At 46.0% G+C, this 23,719-nt stretch overlaps 1 protein-coding gene across 1 annotated transcript in view; it reads right to left on the bottom strand.

Moving 5' to 3' along the window:
* Positions 1–890: 890 nt before the first annotated feature.
* The window catches only part of LOC143961824 (phospholipid scramblase 1-like), a 69,411-nt gene continuing 46,582 nt past the window's right edge, over positions 891–23,719 (bottom strand). Inside the window, exons 4-7 of the mRNA XM_077471157.1 lie at positions 18,540–18,721; positions 15,767–15,928; positions 12,607–12,735; positions 891–4,573 (exon numbers count right to left, since the gene is read on the bottom strand). Of these exons, the coding sequence (XP_077327283.1) occupies positions 4,520–4,573; positions 12,607–12,735; positions 15,767–15,928; positions 18,540–18,721 (527 nt within the window). The 3' untranslated portion in view covers positions 891–4,519. The remainder of the gene's footprint in view (positions 4,574–12,606; positions 12,736–15,766; positions 15,929–18,539; positions 18,722–23,719) is intronic.

Here is a 23,719-nt window from a genome sequence, read left to right as displayed (position 1 = left end):
TGAGGTGGAGGGGAGCTCTGTACTGGAAGAAATTGGTAGGGAGAGAGAAGGATCAGTACTGGGGGGGTTATTTGAAGTGGAGGGGAGCTCTGTACTGGAAGAAATTGGTAGGGAGAGAGAAGGATCAGTACCGGGGGAGGGTTATTTGAGGTGGAGGGGAGCTCTGTACTGGAAGAAATTGGTAGGGAGAGAGAAGGATCGTTACTGGGGGGAGGGTTATTTGAGGTGAAGGGGAGCTCTGTATTGGAGGAAATTTGGTAGGGAGAGAGAAGGATCAGTACTGGTGGCCTAGGTGGTCTGAATATGATGGGGGGGGGGTGATGGGGGGGGGGGCGGGTGCAGCAGCATTTCCTTTTTTGGTGAAGATCTGCTTTATGGTAAGCTCAGACAAAGTGTTAGCTCTCTGGCTAGTTTCAGTGTGCACAAAATCATATGTAGCACAAGCATTTCGTTCTTTATAATGATTGTACTGAGGTTTATGTGTGTCTGTGAGATTTTCACTGGTGGCAGAGCAGTTAAAGCCTATTTTTATGGGTACAAGGAAGCTCGGGCTTTTATGTAATCATGCCTCTCCCACTGTTAACACAATTTTTGGTGGTCATACTGATTGCAGTGGTGAGACGCCACACTATTACTGTCCTTGGGATGCCCGAAGGTCCCCCCAAGTATTTTGCAATCCTAGCAATGCCCCCCTGGCCCGTAGGATGTTCATTTCAGCACCATACACTTTTTCCTAATTTTTTTTTTTTTTCGTTTAAGTTGGCTTCATGATGGACTTACCACCGTCTTCAGGTGAGGAAAAATCAGTTTGAACAAATGTGTGGATCCTAAGGCAGAGAGTAAAGCAAAGACCACCTTTTTCAAACATAAGAAGGACACTACAGACTAGATAGTATTTAACAAACTTTACTACAGTTAGGTTGCAATAAGAAATAAAACAATGATTTGCATATATATTGATCCTCTAGGTACAACTGAAAATGGCTTAGCATGCCCACCTTGGCACCCTGACCTTAAGCTGCTGACGCTAAAAAAAATACCTACTTTGTGACTTATGCCGCGTACACACGACCGGATTTTTGGACAGCAATGGTCCAACGGAACGAATCCATCAGGCAATTCGATCGTGTGTGGGCTCCATCGGACCTTTGCTGTCCAAAAATCTGCCGGACTTTAGAAATAGAACATGTTTCAAATTTTTCCACCGGAACTCCGCCGTCCCAAGTTCCTATGGAATGAAAAAGGAAAAATGGGTTAACATGGACTACTCCAGATAGGTTACCATGTAGCACCAGTGGTAATTGAGGACTGATCTTTACTTTATTAGCCCACCCTAACCGTTGCTATGAGTTTAACTATATGTTCGCCACATGTGTTGGCAGATATAATATATTAATCGTATTTATATTCTCTACATATTATTATCTACAGCCTACTCTGTTTAACGTGCCTCCCGTGTCCACCCCGGGGGTGGCAGACCCCTATCAGGGAGCCACCTGTAGGCTTCTTTTGGGGACCCCGATGGTAAGCCGTGCTATTACCACCGCTGCTGCAATTATAAAATTACTCCATGTTTGCAATTTTGTAAGACCACAACATGTCTTATTGTAGTAAGTGTAGTTTTGTATAACCTTAATTATAAGATTGTATTTATTCAACCTTAGATGCGCCAAGAGACCTCCTGAAGAAGCGACTTTGTCGCAAAACTAGTAGAGGACACCACCAATCTGGGCATAAGTTGTTGTATTCCATACTCCTAAAAATGGGGGGCAGGTTACTACCTCATTGTAACATTGTTTGTACTATGATGGTTTAAGACTGTATAATGGTTGGATATAAACAAATGTTTTTAATGAATAAACTTTTTTGAATAAAATCTATGTAACTGTTTTATTTTACCTTGCCTAATTTCTGGATATCAAGACAGTCCTCAATTACCACTGGTGCTACATGGTAACCTATCTGGAGTAGTCCATGTTAACCCATTTTTCCTTTTTCGTTTCAATTAATGAGGATGAGGATACCAACTTATAGACTCTAATTTCAACATTTATAAGGCACTACACTATTTATCCAGTTCCTATGGAGAAATCTGTTCGTCTGTATGCTAGTCCGACGGACAAAAACCGACGCTAGGGCAGCTATTGGCTACTGGCTATGAACTTCCTTATTCTAGTCCGGTCGTACGTCATCGCGTTCAAATCCGTCGGACTTTGGTGTGATTGTGTGTGGCCAAGTCCGTTCATTCAGAAAGTCAGTCGGAACGCTGCCGAAAGTCCATCGGGAAGACCGGTTGACCTAGTCTGCCGGAAAGTCCGGTCATGTATACGCGGCTTTAGTGCAGCATTCTGAACTAATTATATTGGCACGTGAAACAGTATCAAGATTCCACCATTCAAAGCCTGGATGACTTCAGCAGCCTGGGCAAACAACACGCTAACATCCTGTCCATCCATGTCAACAGGTAGAAGTTCCTTTCCACCAGTAATGCCCAGTACGCATGGTCGGACTTTCCGACGGAAAATGTGCAATCAGATTGTGTTTTTGGAAATTCCGATAGTGTGTGGTCTCCATCTGGCTTTTTCTGTTGGAATTTCCGACACACAAAGTTTGAGATCTGGATTTAAAATTTCCCGACCACAAAATTTGATTGTTTAAATTCCAATCGCATTTAGACAATTCCGACGCACAAAGTGCCACGATGCTCAGAATAAATTAGGAGATGAAAGCTATTGGCTACTTGCCTCTTTATAGTCCCATCGTATGTGTTGTACATCACCTCATTCTGAACGGTCGGATTTTCCGACAACTTTGTGCGACCGTGTGTATGCAAGACAAGATTGAGAATGTCCGACCGTGTGTACAGGGCATTAGTCATTGTCTTTGGTAAGTTTTGCAGAGTGATCCATCCCCAAACCAATTGGCTGGTATGAATGAATGAATGAATGAAATACTTGTATAGCGCACAATGCGAACTGAATCGCCTCTAGGCGCTGTGGCGAGCTTTGATCATCTGATAAAAGAGAAAGGTCTTGAGTTTTTTCCTAAAAGCCAGGTGATTTTCTTCCAGGCGGATGTTGATTGGTAGAGCATTCCATAGCCGAGGCCCTTGGACAGCGAATCTCCGATCCCCCTTGGATTTATACCGGGCTTTGGGCACGAGGCGTTTTTTTTTGGCTGATGGAAGACTGCGGTTTGGTGTGTAATGATTTATTTTCTCCATTAGGTATTGCGGAGCTTCTCTATGCACGCATTTGTGGGTGAGGCAAAGGGTCTTGAACGTGATCCGATTTTTTACGGTTAGCCAATGTAAGCTCCTCAGCGAAGGAGAGATGGATTCCCAGGTTTTTTTTCCTGTTATCAGCCTTGCCGCCGTGTCTTAGGAAGGAGATGTCTGCTTGCGATGTGGTGGCCTCCAAAACTAGCTACAGTAGACTCGTATAAACTATAAGAAGGAGATGAATGAAGAGTCCCTCAAGACGGGCTTTGATGGGCTGGTATCTCTATTATGAATGGGATTCCACTTGTGTTGAAGCTTCCTTCCAAACTAGCTCTGGTGAGTTATTATCTCTAATGCCTCGTACACGCGATCGGACTATCCAGCGGACTTAGTCCGGTAGACCAGGCTCCACTGGACAATTTGATCGTGTGTGGGCTCCAGCTGACTTTTTCTTCCCAAAAGTCCGGCGGACTTAGAAATAAGACTTGCTTCAAAATTGTCCACCGGACTCAGCTTTTAGTGGACAATACGTTCGCCTGTGTGCTAGTCCGATGGACTAAAACCAACGCTAGGGCAGCTATTGGCTACTGGCTATGAACTTCCTTATTATACGTCATCACGTTCAAATCCGTCAGACTTTTGGAGTGATCGTGTGTGGCCAAGTACGTTTGTTTGAAAGTCCAGCGGACCTCAACTGCAAAGTCCATCGAATTTTCGTCGGACTAAGTCTGCCGGATAGTCCGATCGTGTGTACGCGGCATACTAGTTATTATGAGATGTCTGCTTGTGATAAGAAGTCTTTCAAAACTGGCTCTGGTGGGCTGTTATCTTTATTAGGAATGGATTGTCCACTGGTGATGAGGATTCCACCAAAACCAGATCTGGTGGGCTGGTATCCATCTCTTAAGAATGAAATGTCCGATTGTGACGAGAAGTCCTCCAAATCTGGCTCTGATGGGCCGGTATCTCCATCAGAATTGAGATTTTGTTTGTGATAAAGAATCCTCAATAGGCAGGATCAAAATGGGAGTCTTGGTGTCTTACATCTGTGGTTATGGCATTGTTAGCAAATGTATATTTTGGTACAAATGTTATATAAATTGAAGATTGGGGTGTATGAATCTAGAGTGCCCTATATGACCATCATAGAGTATTTTTAAAAGATGGAAGCTGTTACCGGAGATTAAGATTTTCCAACATGATACTGAATAGGGTTTCTTATTTTCTAGATGTTCAGTATGTTCATCTGTAGTCTTGACATGAGAAGACCAGTTCACATCATGAGACTTCAGCACCTGCTTAGTCGCGCCTTGGACGGGTTGCCACACTCCTTTTGGAATAAATCTCGGAATCCTACAGCAGAGAGAAGCACAATTCCTGTCATTATATTGTATAATTGTATCAATTATGTGTAACATTGAGAGAACATTGAGAGAAAGACAGAGCCTAGGAACCCCCCCCCAGGATCTAATATCTTGCACCACTGCCTGAGACTCTCAAATAGATAATAGAGATCTCAGAATCCCATTATGGGAAGTATGGACAAGATGTGGCTAAACTCTGACCTTCACAAAGTTATTCACTGGGGGTCCAGAAGGCTCCCGGGCTGCATTGGATCCAAATTTTCAGAAGATGACAAAATTGGCCCAGATACTGTTTCTTCTGGCCTGCTGTAACCAATTGGTAATATATTCAGGCTAGAACTTAAATTGACTAAATTCAAGAAGATTTAATCTGCTACCATATGGCAAATTTAGGTCTGGAGTCTCATTCAAAGGGTGGAGATTCTGCAATAGGTTGCTAGCTAAGAGGAACTCTTAATAGTCCACTTGAATATCTTGTCTTTATGTCAGGAAGGGCATGCCAGTAGGCAAGATGGATTTATGCACACAGACGCAGACCAGCAGTCTTACCCATCAACTCACCCTTATCCATGTGTGCAATCACATGCCCGTACACGCACACCTGTTACTAATGTTGGAGCCAGGTAGGTTATTTAACCACTTGCTGACTGTGATATAGCCAAATTATGGCTACAGCACGTTCAGCCAGTTCCGGGAGGGTGTTATATGATATCCTCCCATCATCAGCATTCTGATAATCAGTGCAGTCCCAACAGTGCCCACCAGTGCTGCCTATCAGAGCCCACCAGTGCTGTCAATCACTGCCCACCAGTGTCGCCTATCAGTGCCGCCTCATCAGTTCCCACCAGTGCTGTCTCATTGGTGCCCATGAGTGCAGCCCACCAGTGCCGTCTCAACAGTGCCCATCGATGCAGCCTATCAGTGCCCATCAGTGAAGGAGAAAAATTACCTGTTTGCAAAATGTTATGCCAAACTAGGAAAACTTTTTTTTTCAAAATGTTTCAATCTTTTTTGTTTATTTAGCAAAAAAAAAACCTAAGTAGTGATTAAATACCCCAAAAAATCTATATTTGTCTGAAAAAAATGCTAAAAATGTCATATGGGTACAGTGTTGCATGACCAGGCAATTGTTAGTGCCAAAGTGCCCGGTAGGCAAGTAGTTAAACTGAGCCAGTGCTCAGGTTCAGTGCTCAGGTCTCATCTATGGTGTTTCCCGTATGATCTGTGACCAAATACCTGCATCTGATACCAGTTTGTCATGGCCGAGATACATTAGAATATTATATTTTTATGGAACTCGTAACTTAGGAGTCATCACTCCTGAAAAACATTCCTTCCTCCCAACAGGGAAGGCGGATTAAGTTACACCATCCATTGGGGAGTTAAAAAGTTAAGAGACAAAACCTTTGTTGAAACCAAGAAAGCATGAATCAGATACAAAACCAGTTGAGTAAGGTCAAATGTTTGTTTTCAAACCCAAGTTACAAAACCTTTAATCGAAGGAAAAGCTTGGGTAAATAACCCCATTGTTTCAAAGGGTCAAATTGCCTTCCTAGTCAAACCCCAATGTTGACTCAAGTTTTCCCTCAGACAATGACTGAGATGCGAAGTTAATGCTACGCCAAAGGACTAACTGGGAAAAATCCCTGAACAGACAATAATCAATATGTGCCTAATTTGTCTGAAAGGAGAAATGGTTTGGACGTAACCATTAAAACCTGTATACATGTGATATTGTAAATATATGTGATCATAAGTAACTAAAATGTTTTATTAGGACCCAGGTCACAGATACGACCATGATTTTAATATCCACTGAACCCAAGAGTAATCTGCCATAAGACAGAAATATCAATTTTGTTATAGAACAAATGAAGAATTTTGTTTAGATACCCATCATTGTTGTAAAGACACAAAAACCGTGACCGCATCTACATGAAAATACCCATATAACATGTGTTGTCCCAAGACAAATAGGGTTTCATAGGAGATGCAGGAGTTATACATGTATCCATATAAACATCCATTTTGAGTGATATTAATTAACCAAATTTATACAAAGTGTTTTGTATTTTGTACCAATTGCCGGGGGCCCCTGAAGAATATAGATATATATTCATAAGCCCCATATATAGATAGATGCCCATTGTGAAAGAGAGCATATTTTTCCTTTAATAAATAATTCAGAACACATAGGGGGTCATTTATTAAGATGAATGTGCTGCGCCGGTTCATACCTTAATTGGTGCGCCAGATAAATCATTAATTGAGCGTGTAAACCAGCGCACTCATATGCACAACAGCAATAATAATATGCCATTGATAATAGCGCACACCGTATCATTAAGAGTCATTAAGAGTCCATTCACACAGAAGCAACACGACTTCCAGCGTGACTTTGGGAGGCAACTTGGACACAACTTGAGTATGAATCACAGCGTGACTTGGGGCGACTTACAACACAACTTTAATTCCCCCCCATGCTAGGCGACTTTAATATTAAATAAAAAACCGGCATGTGTTCCCCTCCACGAGCATACCAGGCCCTTAGGTCTGGTATGGATATTAAGGGGAACCCCACGCCAAAATGTAATAAAAAAATTTGGCGTGGGGTCCCCCTCAAAATCCATACCAGGCCCTTCAGGTCTGGTATGGATATTAAAGGGAACCCCGTGCCAAAATAAAAAAAAAATGGCATGGGGGTCCCCCTCAAAATCCATACCAGACCCTTATCCGAGCATGCAACCTGGCAGGCCGCAGGAAAAGAGGGGGGACGAGAGAACCCCCCCTCTGGAACCGTACCAGGCCACATGCCCTCAACATTGGGAGGGTGCTTTGGGGGTAGCCCCCCAAATCACCATGTCCCCATGTTGATGGGGACAAGGGCCTCATCCCCACAACCCTTGCACGGTGGTTGTGGGGGTCTGTGGGCGGGGGGCTTATCGGAATCTGGAAGCCCCCTTTAACAAGGAGATCCCACCCCCCCAGTACCATTTCACAAAAAAAGTGTCAAAAATTTTAAAAATTACAAGAGACCGTTTTTGACAATTCCTTTACTTAAAGTCTTCTTCTTTCCTTCTTCTTCAGGTCTTCTTCATTCTTCCTTCGGTTTCTTCCTCCATCTTCTTCTTCCTCTGCTTTTTCCTCCGATCCTCTGCTTCTTGCTCCGGTGTTCTCGTCCGGCATCTTCCTCCATGGCGTCCTCTTCCCCGCTTCGTTCTCAGGCCGCTCCGCATCAATGGGAGTCTCCCGCTGTGTGACGCTTCTCTTCTTCTGACAGTTCTTATATAACGAAGGGTGGGGCCCCCCTCTGACACACAGTTTCGTTATATAAGTATCAGAAGAAGAGAAGCGTCACATAGCGGGAGCCTCCCATTGATGCCCAAGAACGAAGCGGGGAAGAAGAGATGTCGTGGAGGAAGATGGCGGACGAGAACACCGGAGCAAGAAGCAGAGGATTGGAGGAAGAAGCAGAGGAAGAAGATGAAGGAAGAAACCGAAGGATGAAGGAAAGAAGATGGAAGAAGACCCAAAGAAGATGGAAAGAAGGAGACTTTAAATAAAGGTATTGTTAAAAATGGTCTCTTGTCATTTTTAACATTTTTGTCACTTTTTTGGTGAAATGGTAGGGGTACTTTGTATCCCCCTTACCATTTCACACAGGGGGGGCCTGGATCTGGAGGTCCTCTTGTTAAAGGGGGCTTCGAGATTCCGATAAGCCCCCCACCCGCAGACCCCCACAACCACCAGGCAAGGGTTGTGGGGATGAGGCCCTTGTCCCCATCAACATGGGGACATGGTGCTTTGGGGGGCTACCCCAAAGCACCCTCCCAATATTGAGGGCATGTGGCCTGGTAGGGTTTAGGAGGGAGGGGGCCGCTCTCTCGTCCCCCCTCTCTTTTCCTGCGGCCTGCCAGGTTGTGTGCTCGGATAAGGGTCTGGTATGGATTTTGAGGGGGGCCCCCCACTCCATTTTTCTTTTTTTTTGGCCCGGGGTTCCCCTTGAAATCCATACCAGACCTGAAGGGCCTGGTATGGAATTTCAGGGGACCCCCACGCATTTTTTTTCTTTTTTTCTTAATGCTGTTTTTAACAATGAACTTTTATGTGTATTGCCGGCTCATCCCTAACGCTAACATGACCCGTGTGCAAATATCCTTTAAAAAAAACATAAAAGCGAACCAGCGTAAAAAAAAAAAAAAACTCAAGTTGAGAGGTGTGCCCTTTCAACCTATGCAAATGCATTTACATGGCTTGACATTTACTAAGATTTTGCTGGCACAGTGAACCAAAGCACTTGAACGTGTACAAATGCCGCTTGCGCATGCGCATTCGCAGTGCATAAATTGACCTCCCGCAGTTCTAAGTGTACTTGCAGACGCAGCAGCCTTGTTTAGAAAAAGTTACTTTATCATTCTATTTTGGGCATATTTGTTACTTGGGCAGTTATATCTATACTTCCTCTCATCACCCACATCACTTCCATAATATTGCCACTTCCAGCTGCTTTACATTTTGAGTTGAAGAATGCGTGCGCCATGTCTATAATGGTGTACTGATCGCCTCCTCCCGCGCACCGAGAATATTATAGTAAATGGGGAATTGCGCTGTGTTACAGGCGCAAATGTTTGGGAAATACGAAAACGGCCGTTGCGCATCGGCGTGCGCCGCAACTCATGGTGCAAACCGTTCGTAAATCAGCCCCATTGTCTGTCCTCAGGCACATCTAGTGGCTGAAGATCTTATTACCTGAATTCATCAGGTAAATCATTAGAATTCTTCAACCAATGGAGAATAAGCCAAACCTTCTGGGCTGAGCTTATGATAATTTTATGAGCTTATTGTCCCAAAATGGTATAAAGGATGTGAGGGCCTTAGAGAGGGGATCTGAACCAACTTCAAATTTACCGTAAGGTTGGAGGCACTGAAAAACAAAACACTGAGATCTTAATTAAGATTCCATACCACAATCATAACAAATACTACCTGACTTGGCTTGTCCTGACCATCCTTTGAACTCTGGCTGCACTGACTTACCCCTGCTCCTGTTGCCTTTGTACTACTGATGCAATAGCAACCCCCGCCTGCATCCTGACCACACTCTTGAATATGTACTAGTCAGCGGTGGCCAGTGTTTTTTTTTGGGGGGGTAAACAAACCCCCCGTTGGTCAGTGGCATCTCAGCTCCCCCCCCCTGCACTTATGCCAGCGGGCCCCGGCGGGCATTTTGTGGGCTCCGGCAGGCATCGGTGGGTAGCGGGCTCCGGAAGCGGCTTCGGAGGGTTGCGGGCATTGGCATGCTTCGGCGGCAGCAGGCTTCTATGGATGGCAGGTTCCTGTGTCTTCTGTGCAGCTCCTCCCTTCTTCTCCTTGGCATCCAATAGGATCGCCTGTCCTTTCAGCCAAGCGGGTGACGGGTATCAGACCCGCTTCCTAATTGGTCAGGAGGAGGACCTGTGTTGCAACAGCGAATATTAATTCGCTGTTGCAACACACCTGGGTGGGCTCTGGATGCAATGCTCTGTGCCCTGAGCCCACTCTACTTTGAAGCCTATTAGAGCCTCTGGCTCTAATCAGTACTTCAAAAAACACACCCCCGCCATAGGAATTCACGTACCCAGCATCCTAAAAGGGGCCGGGCGCATGGATAGCGGCGGTGGCAAGTACTTGTACCTGATCCTATTACCAGTCTCCGATCCAGCTTGTCTGACTTTGCTGTTCCTCTGCCTGATTGCCTAGTAATCGGCTTTAAGCACCTATCCGCTACCAGCCAGTGCCTACTTATCTGTTCACTGGGAAGCCAGCACCAGCTCATAACCTGCCTACTACCAGCCATTCTGCTGTAGTTCACTGTCATCTTCCTTCTGTCCTGGCTTGACTACTCTGCTTAGCCTTGATGCTAGGAAGATCAACAGGCACGCATGTGCCTCTGCACTCTAGTGCCACCTGTCCACTCTATTAGTGCCCTGAGCCATAGGTGTAAGAGGGACCTTCCTCATCACATCAGGTTCCTCTACCAGGTATGAAACACTTTATTTTAAAGCGTAGGTCCCTACTGTCAGGGCTGGCTTAGCCCTTCCTTCTCTGGGCTGGCCGCTCAGCTGTCGGCTAATTGCCAGTTCTCTTCTCTTTCCACAGTTACCAGCTGTTCCCGATGATGCTTGTCTGACCTGCCTATTGAAAGCCTTTCAGCTCACTCTTTCCTTGGCTTCACGTTGGTCACATCACAAGGAACCATCTCCTGCTGTTTGTTTCAAGACTGGCTTGCTGACATCCCACCTGGCTTCTTATCCTGCTTGCAGATGCTCTCCTTGGATCCCTGACTTCCGGCCTGGCTGAATACCCGATCTGGTTAATGAACTTTGGACTGGCTGACTACCCGATCTGGCTACTGGATTCTGGCTATGCTTGACTACGCTTTTTTCTATTTACCTTTTATTTTTATTAATAAACAAGTGTGATTTGATTGTACTTCTGTCTCAGTCTGTTTCATGGTTTCTGACACCTACTCATGGAGCTCAGATTGTGACTGGGCTATCAGGCTCTTGTCTACGATATAATAATGGACTTATACACTTAATAGTGTGTGACATATTATAAATGTAAGCTATTTTAAGTTGTTATTTGGAATTGCATAGTCCAAGTAAGAGCAAAAGCACAAATCAATTTTAGAATTGGCAACTGTTTGTTGGCCATTCACTTCGTGACCTCGAATCAGTAAGGGTCACCAGGGAAGCCCATGCTCTGGAAGGGAGTAAAGATGGGCAGCAGACCTGTGTTCTGTAAAAGGGACGATGGAAGTAATAGGACATTATTTTTCCAGAAGAGAGAATGTAAAAGGGCATTGGACCCATCTTCAACTGGAGTGTGTGAGAGTTAGAGACCCATGTTCTGGAAGGGAGTTCAGATGGGCAGGAGACCCGTGTTCTGTAAGAGGGAAGAGGGAGGGAATGGGACCTTTTTTTATAGAAGTGAGACTGTAGAAGGGCACTAAACCCATCTTGGACTAGGCTGTGTGAGAGAAGAAGATCTGTTCTGGAAGATAGGGCAGATGTCAGTAAATCCATGTCTGGAAGAGACAATGAATGAAAATGGCTTTCTGGATGGGATCATCAGAGAGCATAAAACATGTATTTTGAAAGGTAGGGCAGATTAGCAGGGAACCGATGTTCTGGAAGGGAAAGTGGGAGGGTGGCAGAACCATGTTCTGGATGGAGGTGTGGGAGGGCAGAAGACGGATGTCATGGAGGGCAGGTTGAATGTGCAGAAAAACTGTGTCCTGGAAGGTAGGGTGAATGGGCAGGAGAACCATGCCCAGGAATATAGTTAGTGGCAGGAGATCTTTTTTATGAAAGAAACATTGGGAGGGCAAGGGAACCACCATTTGGAAGGGAGAATGAGAGGACAGAAGATACATTTTCTCAATGGTACAGCGGGAGGACAGGAGACCAGTGTTCTAGAGGGTGAAGTGAATATGCTAGAGGAGAGACATGTTATTAAAAGTAGGGTGGATGGGAAGGAGACCAATATATTTGTATGTCAGCATTCTTCATTTTGTGACTATAAAAGTACAGCCCTGCCTTAGTGTTCACAACAACCCAGCTGAACCTTTTGGCTATATTAGTGGGTGAGGTATGGTAAAGTAAATTTACCTTCAAATATCCAGCACCTTGTTTGCAATGGCTAAGGAGGCAGGAGAGACCCGGAGCAAATGTAGCCTCTGTTTTTGTACAGACACTGTATGGTTGGTAACCTTGGCGATTAGGGTGTGCCCAGACACACCCAGTACACCCCCTGCGCACACCTATCTCAGCTGCATATACCTGACCTATTGTACAATGAATTTTCAGTACGTTGCTATGGAGCTTCACTGCATCCATGACCATTTGAACATACATTGCATGCAATAAAAAGGAGGACAGAGGAATAAAATGCTTAATACACATATATTGGGATTTGCCCCCTGCACCTGATGCAGTAAATAGTACAGTGATGTAAAGAGAAGAATGGAGGTGTCCTCACCAGATAGAAGCAGGAGGCCAGAATCACAGCTTTCATCGTCACCTCCATGTCCATTGGAAATGTGACCGTGTACTGGTTCTCCTCACCTTTTATCATTCCCACCACATGCTGCTCATCCCGAGATTTCACCTTTCAGGAAAAAAAAGTTCCACAGAGATGTCAGAGACAGAAACCCCAGGAGATAGAGCAAAAATACAGAAAATAAGAACCATGAGAAACAACCATCTTAGTAGACAACAATAAATGTTACTCGTTATCCTTAAATTCCAATATTTTATGCAATGCCCGGAGTTGAATAGATACAATAGGGAAGGAGATGGTAGTGGGTGGAGGTGATGACAGTTGGGAACACTAGATACAATAGGGAAGGAGGTGGCAGTGGATTGAAGTGATGACAGTTTGGTACAGTAGATACAATAGGGATGTAGATGGCAGTGGATGGAATTGATGACAGTTGGGTACACTAGATACAATAGGGAAGGGGATGGTAGTGGATGGCGGTGATGACAGTTGGGTTGACTAGATACTATAAAGAAGGAGATGGCAGTGGATGGAGGTGATGACAGTTGGGTACACTAGATACAATAGGGAAAGAGATGGCAGTGGATGAAGGTGCCAACAGTTGGGTACACTAGATACAATAAGGAAGGCGGTGGCAGTGGATGGAGGTGATGACAGTTGGGTACACTAGATACAATAGGGAAGGAGATGGCAGTGGACGAAGGTGCCAACAGTTGGGTACACTAGATACAATAAGGAAGGCGGTGGCAGTGGATGGAGGTGATGACAGTTGGGTACACTAGATACAATAGGGAAGGAGATGGCAGTGGATGAAGGTGCCAACAGTTGGGTACACTAGATACAATAAGGAAGGCGGTGGCAGTGGATGGAGGTGATGACAGCTGGGTACACTAGATACAATAGGGAAGGAGATGGCAGTGGATGGAATTGATGACAGTTGGGTACACTAGATACAATAGGGAAGGGGATGGTAGTGGATGGCGGTGATGACAGTTGAGTTGACTAGATACTATAAAGAAGGAGATGGCAGTGGATGGAGGTGATGACAGTTGGGTACACTAGATACAATAAGGAAGGCGGTGGCAGTGGATGGAGGTGATGACAGCTGGGTACACTAGATACAATAGGGAAAGAGATGGCAGTGGATGAAGGTGCCAACAGTTGGGTACACTAGATACAATAAGGAAGGCGGTGGCAGTGGATGGAGGTGATGACAGCTGGGTACACTAGATACAATAGGGAAGGAGATGGCAGTGGATGGATGTAATGACAGTTGGGTTGACTATATACTATAGGGAAGGAGATGGCAGAGGATGGAGGTAATATCAGTTGGGTACACTAGATATCATAGGGAAGGGAGATGTGAAGGTTGTGTAGATGGAAATGGGACTTTGAAAAGTTCTAAATATTGGAAACGATTAGCCTAGTCAAGGATATCACCTAGCAAGAGGTAGATAGAGTGATTTTACAATTACCGGTAAAGAGATTTCAGGAAGTGCTTTGAAATCGGTAGTCTATTATTTATGCCACGGTTATCATTGAGGTAGCAGTTCCCTCCAGCCAGGGCCGCTGACAGAAATCATGGGGCCCCGTACAGCCTACCTGACGGGGCTCCCCTCAGCTCCTCCCTGGCCCCACCCCTGGCCCCACCCATTGCCCCTCCCCAGGTTTGTCTACAAGTGATATTTTTCTCCAGCCAGTTATAGGTTTGATTATCCAAAAGAAATACTGTTTTCAGATGAGAACAGACCTCTTTAATATCTATATGTAATACAAACCCTTAATGAATAAATACAATTGTATTTTTGGTATTATTGCAGAGTATTGTCAGGGTATGTATTGCAGAGTATTGTCAGGGTAAGTATTTGCAGAGTATTGTCAGGGTAAGTATTGCAGAGCATTGGCAGGGTATGTATTGCAGAGTATTGGCAGGGTATGTATTGCAGAGTATTGGCAGGGTATGTATTGCAGAGTATTGTCAGGGTAAGTATTGCAGAGCATTGGCAGGGTTTGTATTGCAGAGCATTGGCAGGGTATGTATTGCAGAGTATTGGCAGGGTATGTATTGCAGAGTATTGGCAGGGTAGGTATTGCAAAGTATTGGCAGGGTATGTATTGCAGAGTATTGGCAGGGTATGTATTGCAGAGTATTGGCAGGGTATGTATTGCAGAGTATTGGCAGGGTAGGTATTGCAGAGTATTGGCAGGGTATGTATTGCAGAGTATTGTCAGGGTAGGTATTGCAGAGTATTGTCAGGGTATTTATTGCAGAGTAGTAGTAGATGTTGAACTTCAAGCCCCCCCCCCCCCCCCCCCCAAGCAAGCATACACCTCACCTGTGTAATTGTTAGCTGCCTTGGCCCCAGCAGAGATCACTTCCTCCCTGTTCTTGAGTGTCCACAGACCACAATATCTCGATTGCCCGGCCCCTGCTCTCTCTGCTCGCCTCTCACTTTGCTACCTCTTCTCACACGGAGAGAGAGAGAGGAAAATCACTCCGCAAAACACCATAATAGGATGTGCTGGTTGGGACTTGTGCGATGTGCCAACATGAGGAGCGGGTGCAGAGAACGTATTCTTCCGCACCCGAAATACAGAAAATAGTCCCTCCTCTGCAGCCGCGTATTTAAACGATTAAAAACACATATTCTAAAAAAAAAAAAAAAAGTTTACCGAACGGCGGGGGGTGGGTTGGGGGGTTGTGGGGGGGGGGGGGATAGAGTATGGGATGATCGGTGGCTGGAGAATAATTTTTTTTTTTTACATGAAAATTTACTTTGCTGTTCAGGTTGCCCGGGCCCCCCTGCTGGTCAGGCCCGGTACAGCAGGGCCAGTTGTACTGGCCTATCAGCGGCCCTGCCTCCAGCCATGAACACAAAGGATCAACAATTGAAATGTTAAAAATTAGATAAAAGACTGGAGGCACCAAGCTTACCCTCATAATTATTGGTCTCATATCATTGCATACCATTTCAGGGGTAACGGGGATGATTCTTTGTTGGGTGGGATACAATACCTTAAAAAAAATCAGCAATACCCCATATTGGTCTAAATCCAATCCATGAGCTCCGGCCTGCCTCTTCAGGAACAGCAGCATGGACTGGACTCTATGCTCGTTAGAGTTTCCTTTAGTAAATACCTCAAAGGTTATGTTCCCGAAGATGCTGGTCTGGAAGCTGGGGCCCAGGATCAGCAAAACCACCTCCTTTGACGGGTTCATGATAGACATGTGGGTGACAAAGGTATTCAAGTGCAAAGTGACCAATCCAACAAGCCCATATGATGGGACAATCACCTCCATCTAGAACAGACACAAGTATTAGAACATGAGCAACTGGAACCGACTGCTTACTCTGGAAAAAAATGGTCTTTGTCCCAATTATACCTTTTACAAGCTAGAAGTTAGTGGCATGTTTAAATCCTTTGCTGGGATGCTTTGCATATAATGTGAGTAACATGGGTGGCAGTTCTGGGTGCCACTGTATTGGGGGCTTCTAGATTTGGATAAGCCCCCACCTGCAGATCCTCACAACTACCAGGCCAGGGTTGTGGGGAAGAGACCCTTGTCCTCATTAACCTGGGTACAATGCAAACCCCCCCCCCCCCCCATGTTGAGGGCATGTTGCCTGTTATGGTTCAGGAGGAGAGTAGAACGCTGATCCTCCTTTTTCACGGCTGTCAAGCTGCATGCAGAGATAAGGGTCTTGTATGTATTTTTGGGAGGGACCTCAAGATGTTTTTTCCTTGATTTTTGAGTAGGGTTCCCCGTGATATAACAGACTGGCAGAGAATGGGGGCGGGGGGGGGGGGGTACGCTGTTTCCGGTTTTGTTTTGTTTTTTGCACGGGGGATCCCTTTTAAAATTAATTCCCACCCTAAAGGGTCTGGTATAAATTATGGGGGACCCCATGCCTTTTTAACTACCTGGGCCCTATTGCTTACATAGCTGGGGAACCTTAAGCTCATCCCTATTGACCCTGAGACATGCAGAGGACCAGAGACTGTGTTCTATGTAGAAACCTTAGGTTATCCTGTGCTCCCCTCTTCCTGTACTTCATGCACATGTAATATTTCCTCCCCCACGAGCCCCTTCCCCTGACTTCTCTGCCAAGAGCAATGGCACAACCATGAACCTGTCCCCACATGCCAAGGTGCTAGGTGCAGTCCTGGACTCTGAACTCTCCTTTTGGCCTCACATCCAATCACTTTTCAAAGCTTGCCTCCACAACCTCCACAGCATCACGAAGATACGCCCCTTTCTAACCAATGACATCACAAACTTTCTAATTCATTCCCTGGTTATCTCTCACCTCAACTGCTGCAACTCCCTCCTCATTGGCTTACCCTTACAAAGGCTATCCCCCCTTCAGTCCATCATGAATGCTGCTGCCAGACTCCCCCACCTTACCAACCGCTCAGTGGACACCACCCCTCTCTGCCAATCCCTCCACTGGCTTCCGCTCACCCAACAAATTAAATTCAAAATACTAACACTAACTTACTAAGCCATCCACAACTTGGCCCCCAGCTACATCTCTAACCTAGTCTCAAAATACCAACTAAATTGTCCTCTTTGTTCCTCCAAAGACCTGTGGGTCTCTAGTTCCCTCGTCATCTCCTCCCATACTCGCCTCCTGGACTTTTCCCAAGCCTCTCCCATCCTCTGGAACTTTCTACCCCAACCAGTCCGACGATCTCCTACTCTGTCCACTTTTAGGCGATCCCTGAAAAACCTTCCCACCCCCGCCTAAGTACTTTTATTTTCTCCATCAGCCCATCCCCATCAGTTACGACCTTTTGTATCACTTGACCGTCCCTCTTAGATTGTAAGCTCTAGGGAGAAGAGCCCTCTGATTGCTCCTTTATTGAATTGTATTGTAACTGTACTGTCTGCCCTCATGTTGTAAAGTGCTGAGGAGGAGAAAAAGAAGGAGAAAAAGAAGGAGAAGGAGGAGAAGAAGGAGAAGAAGGAAAGAAGGACGAGAACGAGAAGAAGGACGAGAATGAGGAGAAGGAGGAGATTGAGAATACGGAGGAGAATAAGGACAAGAATGAGGAGGAGAATGAGAAGAAGGAGGAGAAGAAGGAGAAGGCGAAGAATGAGAAGAAGGAGAAGAAGGAGGAGAACGAGAAGAAGGACGAGAATGAGGAGAAGAAGGAGGAGGAGAAGGAGGAGAATAAGGAGGAGAAGAAGGAGGAGGAGAAGGAGGAGAAGAAGGAGAAGAATTAGAATAAAGAGGAGAAGAAGGAGGAGAATAAGGAGGAGGAGAAGGAGGAGGAGAAGGCGTAGAACAAAAAGAAGGAGGAGAAGAAGAAGGAGGAGAAGAAGGAGGAAGAGAATAAGGAGGAGAAGAAGGAGGAGGAGAAGAAGGAGGAGAATGAGAATAAGAGAAGAAGAAGGAGAAGGTGAAGAATGAGAAGAAGGAGGAGAACGAGAAGGAGGAGAAAAAGGAGGAGAAGAAGAAGGTGGAGGAGAAGGAGGAGAATGAGAATAAGGAGGAGAAGGGGAAGAATGAGAAGAAGGAAGAGAACGAGGAGAAGGAGGAGAAGAAGGAGGAGAATGAGAAGAAGGAGGGGAAGAAGTTGGAGAATAAGGAGGAGGAGAAGGAGGAGAAGAAGGAGGAGAATTAGAATAAGGAGGAGAAGGAGGAGGAGAAGGAGAAGGCGTAGAAAGAAAAGAAGGAGGAGAACGAGAAGGAGGTAGAAGAAGAAGGAGGAGAAGAAGGAGGAGGAGGAGAAGGAGGAGGAGAAACAGAAGGAGAATGTGCAATCCCAACTAAAGTGACCAGTGCCCATCATTCCGAAAACAAGAATCACTCCCTGGGATGAATGTTCCCGGGACCAAATTCATTGACTTAGAACACTGGCAATGTAGCTATTGGAGTACAATAAATAATATAAAATCTACCAACCAGGTGAGAACAGCGACATGCGCGGTTCTCCACCACCTCCATGACATCCTGACCCTCATTGTCTTGGACCTTCAGATTGTAGATGGGCCCGCAGCACTCCACTATCTGGGTGGCCTGATACATCCGCTGGCCCATCGGATCCAGAACTTCAAAGCTCCGCCCCCAGCCTTGTGCCGTCGTAACTACAGGAAAAAAGAAAAGGACATTGTGAGGAAATACAAAAAAGATGATGTGACTTTATTAAACACAATTCAAAAAAATGATATATAAAGTCCTGTTTTCAGGACCCCATGCCTCCAGAAGCTATCAGCCCTTTAAGGGATCATAATACCGTTGAATGGGCTTCCTGATCATGTGATTCTTGTGCTTGGCCATCATAATGATCATGTGATCGGAAACGTGTCCTATAGGCTTACAATCATCACTGTGGGAGTGGGAGACGCTGGTGACAATGAGGTCACAGTGCTGGGCCACGTTCCAAGCATGAAAGCATAGAATAAAGACCACTGCTGCCCCATATACACACACGACCGGAGTTAAGGAGGTAATTACGACTATCTCTCAGTTATAGTTTCTCCTCATTCCCATCTCAGAATGTTGGGAGGTATGGACCACCTTATGCACGTGCACAGGAGTGATGTCATCCACCGCCAGCCAAATGAAGAGCCACCAAAGACCAGCACTCAGTAGAAGATGCTGACGCCGGTGCAGGACCATTGCACAGGTAAGTACTGAGACTTTAGTTTAGCTTTAAGGCTTGACATGTTTGGTATCTATTTACTTGATGCAACCTCATCTTTTATATATGAAAAAAAAAAAAAAAAACACCCAACAAAACTGAGTATTATCTGCTTGTGTGCACTAAAATTCATTTTAGTGAACCGTGTCTTGAAAATTTGCCTTTGATAAACAGCTACGCCAATATCATGCAACATAAAAAAAATAGCAACTGCCACCGTTTTATTCTCCGGGGCCTCTGCTTTCACCAAATACACCATTGTTTTGGGGTTTAAAGTCATTTTCTAGCAAAAAAAAGAAAGCGGTTCAAGCTGAACTCCAGGCAGACATAAAAGATACAAAGTAATTAGGGGCACTGATAGGCACAGATAAGGCGACACTGATGGGCACAGATAAGACGGCACTGATGGGCACTGATAAGACGGCACTGATAGGCACAGATAAGGCGACACTGATAGGCACAGATAAGATGACACTGATGGGTACTGATAACACGGCACAGATAAGGCGACACTGATGGGCACTGATAAGACGGCACTGATGGGCACAGATAAGGTGACACTGATAGACACAGATAAGACGGCACTGATAGGCACAGATAAGGCGACACTGATAGGCACAGATAAGACGGCACTGATAGGCACAGATAAGGCGACACTGATAGGCACAGATAAGGCGACAATGATAGGCACAGATAAGACGGCACTGATAGGCACAGATAAGGCAACACTGATAGGCACAGATAAGGTGACACTGATAGGCACAGATAAGACGGCACTGATAGGCACAGATAAGGTGATACTGATAGGCACAGATAAGGCGACACTGATAGGTGGCACTGATGGGTGGTATTGATAGGCAACACTGGTGATGAGGCACTGATTGGTGATATTTATAGGTGGCACTGTGGGCACTGATAGGTGACACTGTGGGCACCGATGGGTGGTACCAAGGGCACTGGTAGGTGGTGCTGGTGGGCACTGGTAGGCGGCACTGTTGTGCACTGGTAGGTGGCACAGGTGGGCACAGAAGGCTCTCCATGATCGGGACTGATGTCCCTCTCCCAGCCACTGGTGATCAGCTTAATTTTTGCTCCTCACGAAAAAATTGCAGATTACCGTCTCTGTTTACATCACATGATCAGCTGTCATTGGCTGACAGCTGATCACATGGCAAGGAGTCGGGATCGACCCCTAACTCCGCGTGATGGCCTGGGAGGAGCTCAGGTTAAGGCCGCTCCTCATTCTTACCATAGATCGGGCTACTTGGGGGTGCCACATCTCTACATAACCCCGTGTCACGGACTTGGGGCTGTTGGAGAACCATTGCCTGGAGAACTCTGCTTTACTGAGTTTTCAAGTTATCCAGAAGGAGCTGATCACTAAATGGCTTTTGGCTTCCTATGAATAATGTATTTCTATGGGGGGGCGGGATTGTCTGAGGTGGCCATTGTCTGTGATAATGGGATTAGCTCTTAGCTGATGGTTTTCTGTATACACTCACCAGCAATTTTTTTTTTAGGTACACCTTATTAGTACTCGGCTGGACCCCCTTTTGCCTTAAGAATCTCCTTTATTCTTGGTGGCATAGATACAAGGTGTTGGAAACGTTCCTAATAGATTTTGCTCCATAGTGACATGATAGCATCACGCAGTTGCTGCAGATGCGTCGGCTGCACATCCATGATGCCGATCTCCTGTTTCCACCACATCCCAAAGGTGCTCTATTGGATGAGATGTGGTGAGTGTGGAGGCCATTGGAGGACAGTGACCTCATTGTCCAGTGGTGAGATGATTGGAGAACAGTGACCTCTTTGTCCAGTGGTGAGATGATTGGAGGACAGTGACCTCTTTGTCCAGTGGTGAGATGATTGGAGGACAGTGACCTCATTGTCCAGTGGTGAGATGATTGGAGGACAGGGACCACATTGTCCAGTGGTGAGATGATTGGAGGACAGTGACCTCATTGTCCAGTGGTCAGATGATTGGAGGACAGGGACCTCGTTGTCCAGTGGTGAGATGATTGGAGGACAGTGACCTCATTGTCCAGTGGTGAGATGATTGGAGGACAGTGACCTCTTTGTCCAGTGGTGAGATGATTGGAGGACAGTGACCTCATTGTCCAGTGGTGGGATGATTGGAGGACAGTGACCTCTTTGTCCAGTGGTGAGATGATTGGAGGACAGTGACCTCATTGTCCAGTGGTGAGATGATTGGAGGACAGTGACCTCATTGTTCAGTGGTGAGATGATTGGAGGACAGGGACCTCATTGTCCAGTGGTGAGATGATTGGAGGACAGGGACATCATTGTCCAGTGGTGAGATGATTGGAGGACAGTGACCTCATTGTCCAGTGGTGAGATGATTGGAGGACAGTGACCTCATTGTCCAGTGGTGAGATGATTGGAGGACAGGGACCTCATTGTCCAGTGGTGAGATGATTGTAGGGCAGTGACCTCATTGTCCAGTGGTGAGATGATTGGAGGACAGTGACCTCATTGTCCAGTGGTGAGAAGATTGGAGGACAGGGACCTCATTGTCCAGTGGTGAGATGATTGGAGGACAGTGACCTCATTGTCCAGTGGTGAGATGATTGGAGGACAGTGACCTCATTGTCCATGGGTGAGATGATTGGAGGACAGTGACCTCATTGTCCAGTGGTGAGATGATTGGAGGACAGGGACCTCATTGTCCAGTGGTGAGATGATTGGAGGGCAGTGACCTCATTGTCCAGTGGTGAGATGATTGGAGGACAGTGACCTCATTGTCCAGTGGTGAGATGATTGGAGGACAGGGACCTCATTGTCCAGTGGTGAGATGATTGGAGGACAGTGACCTCATTGTCCAGTGGTGAGATGATTGGAGGACAGTGACCTCATTGTCCAGTGGTGAGATGATTGGAGGACAGGGACCTCATTGTCCAGTGGTGAGATGATTGGAGGGCAGTGACCTCATTGTCCAGTGGTGAGATGATTGGAGGACAGTGACCTCATTGTCCAGTGGTGAGATGATTGGAGGACAGGGACCTCATTGTCCAGTGGTGAGATGATTGGAGGACAGGGACCTGATTGTCCAGTGGTGAGATGATTGGAGGACAGGGACCTCATTGCCCAGTGGTGAGATGATTGGAGGACAGTGACCTCATTGTCCAGTGGTGAGATGATTGGAGGACAGGGACCTGATTGTCCAGTGGTGAGATGATTGGAGGACAGGGACCTCATTGTCCAGTGGTGAGATGATTGGAGGACAGTGACCTCATTGTCCAGTGGTGAGATGACTGGAGGACAGGGACCTCATTGTCCAGTGGTGAGATGATTGGAGCTTTGTGACATGGTGCATTATCCATGCTGGAAGGAGCCATCAGAAGATGGGGACACTGTAGACATAAAGGGATGGACATGGTCAGCAACAATACTCAGGTAGGTTGTGGTGTTTAAACCATGCTCAATTGGTGCTAAGGAGGCCCAAAGTGTGGCAAGAAAATACCCCCCACACCATTACACCTTCACCCCCAGCCTGAACCGGTTATACAAGGCAGGATGGATCCATGCGCCAAATTCTGACCCCACCATCTGAATGTCGCAGCTGAAATCCAGACTCATCAGACCAGGCAACGTTTTTCCAATATTCAATTGTCCAATTTTGGTGATCCTGTGCCAATTGTAGCCTCAGTTTCCTGTTCTTAGCTGACAGGAGTGGCGCCCGGTGTGGTCTTCTGCTTCAAGGTTGGATGTGTTGTGTGTTCAGACATGGTATTCTGCATACCTTGGATGTAACGAGGGTTTTTTTCTATCATGTGGAACCAGTCTGCCCATTGTTTTCTGACCTCCGACATCAACAAGGCATTTTCCTCCAGACAACTGCCGCTCACTGGATATTTTCTCTTTTTTCTCCACTATTGTAATCCCAAGAAATGGTTGTGTGAGAAAATCCCAGAAATACTCAGATGAGCCCGTCTGCCACCAACAACCACACCACATTCAAAGTCACTTCAATCCCCTTTCTTCCCCATTCTGATGCTAGGTTTGAACTTCAGCAAGCTGTCTTCACTACGTCTAGGTGCCTAAACGCATTGAGTTGCTGCCATGCGATTGGCTGATTTAGCAGTTTGTGTTACCAAGCAATTGAACAGGTGTTTCTCTAATAAAGCAGTTCTTCCCGTGCCAGGACAAGGCCATAAATTCTCTTTGCAAGCCAAAATTCTTCCCAAATAAAAATTTCTCCTCTTCAAGTACTCCTGCCAGCTTGTAGGTAGGCACTCTCTATGCAGCCCCTCCCCCACCTCAAATGATACAACAGTGCCCAGGGCAGCCGTCCCTCCTGCCCACCCCTTTATCTCTGCCTTGAGTTCTTCTTCTGGTTTGCTCCAAAAACAGTTGTTGCCTCGTTTTGTGTGTGTGTGTGTGTGGGGGGGGGGGGGAGGGGTAGCTACAACTATATTCA

The sequence above is a fragment of the Lithobates pipiens genome, unplaced genomic scaffold, assembly GCF_037356315.1.
Source record: "Lithobates pipiens isolate NorthernLeopardFrog02 unplaced genomic scaffold, aLitPip1_a1.2 Scaffold_8, whole genome shotgun sequence".
NCBI lineage: Eukaryota > Metazoa > Chordata > Amphibia > Anura > Ranidae > Lithobates > Lithobates pipiens.
The sequence above is the reverse complement of the archived record's forward strand: the minus strand, read 5'-3'. Positions and strand labels throughout refer to the sequence as shown.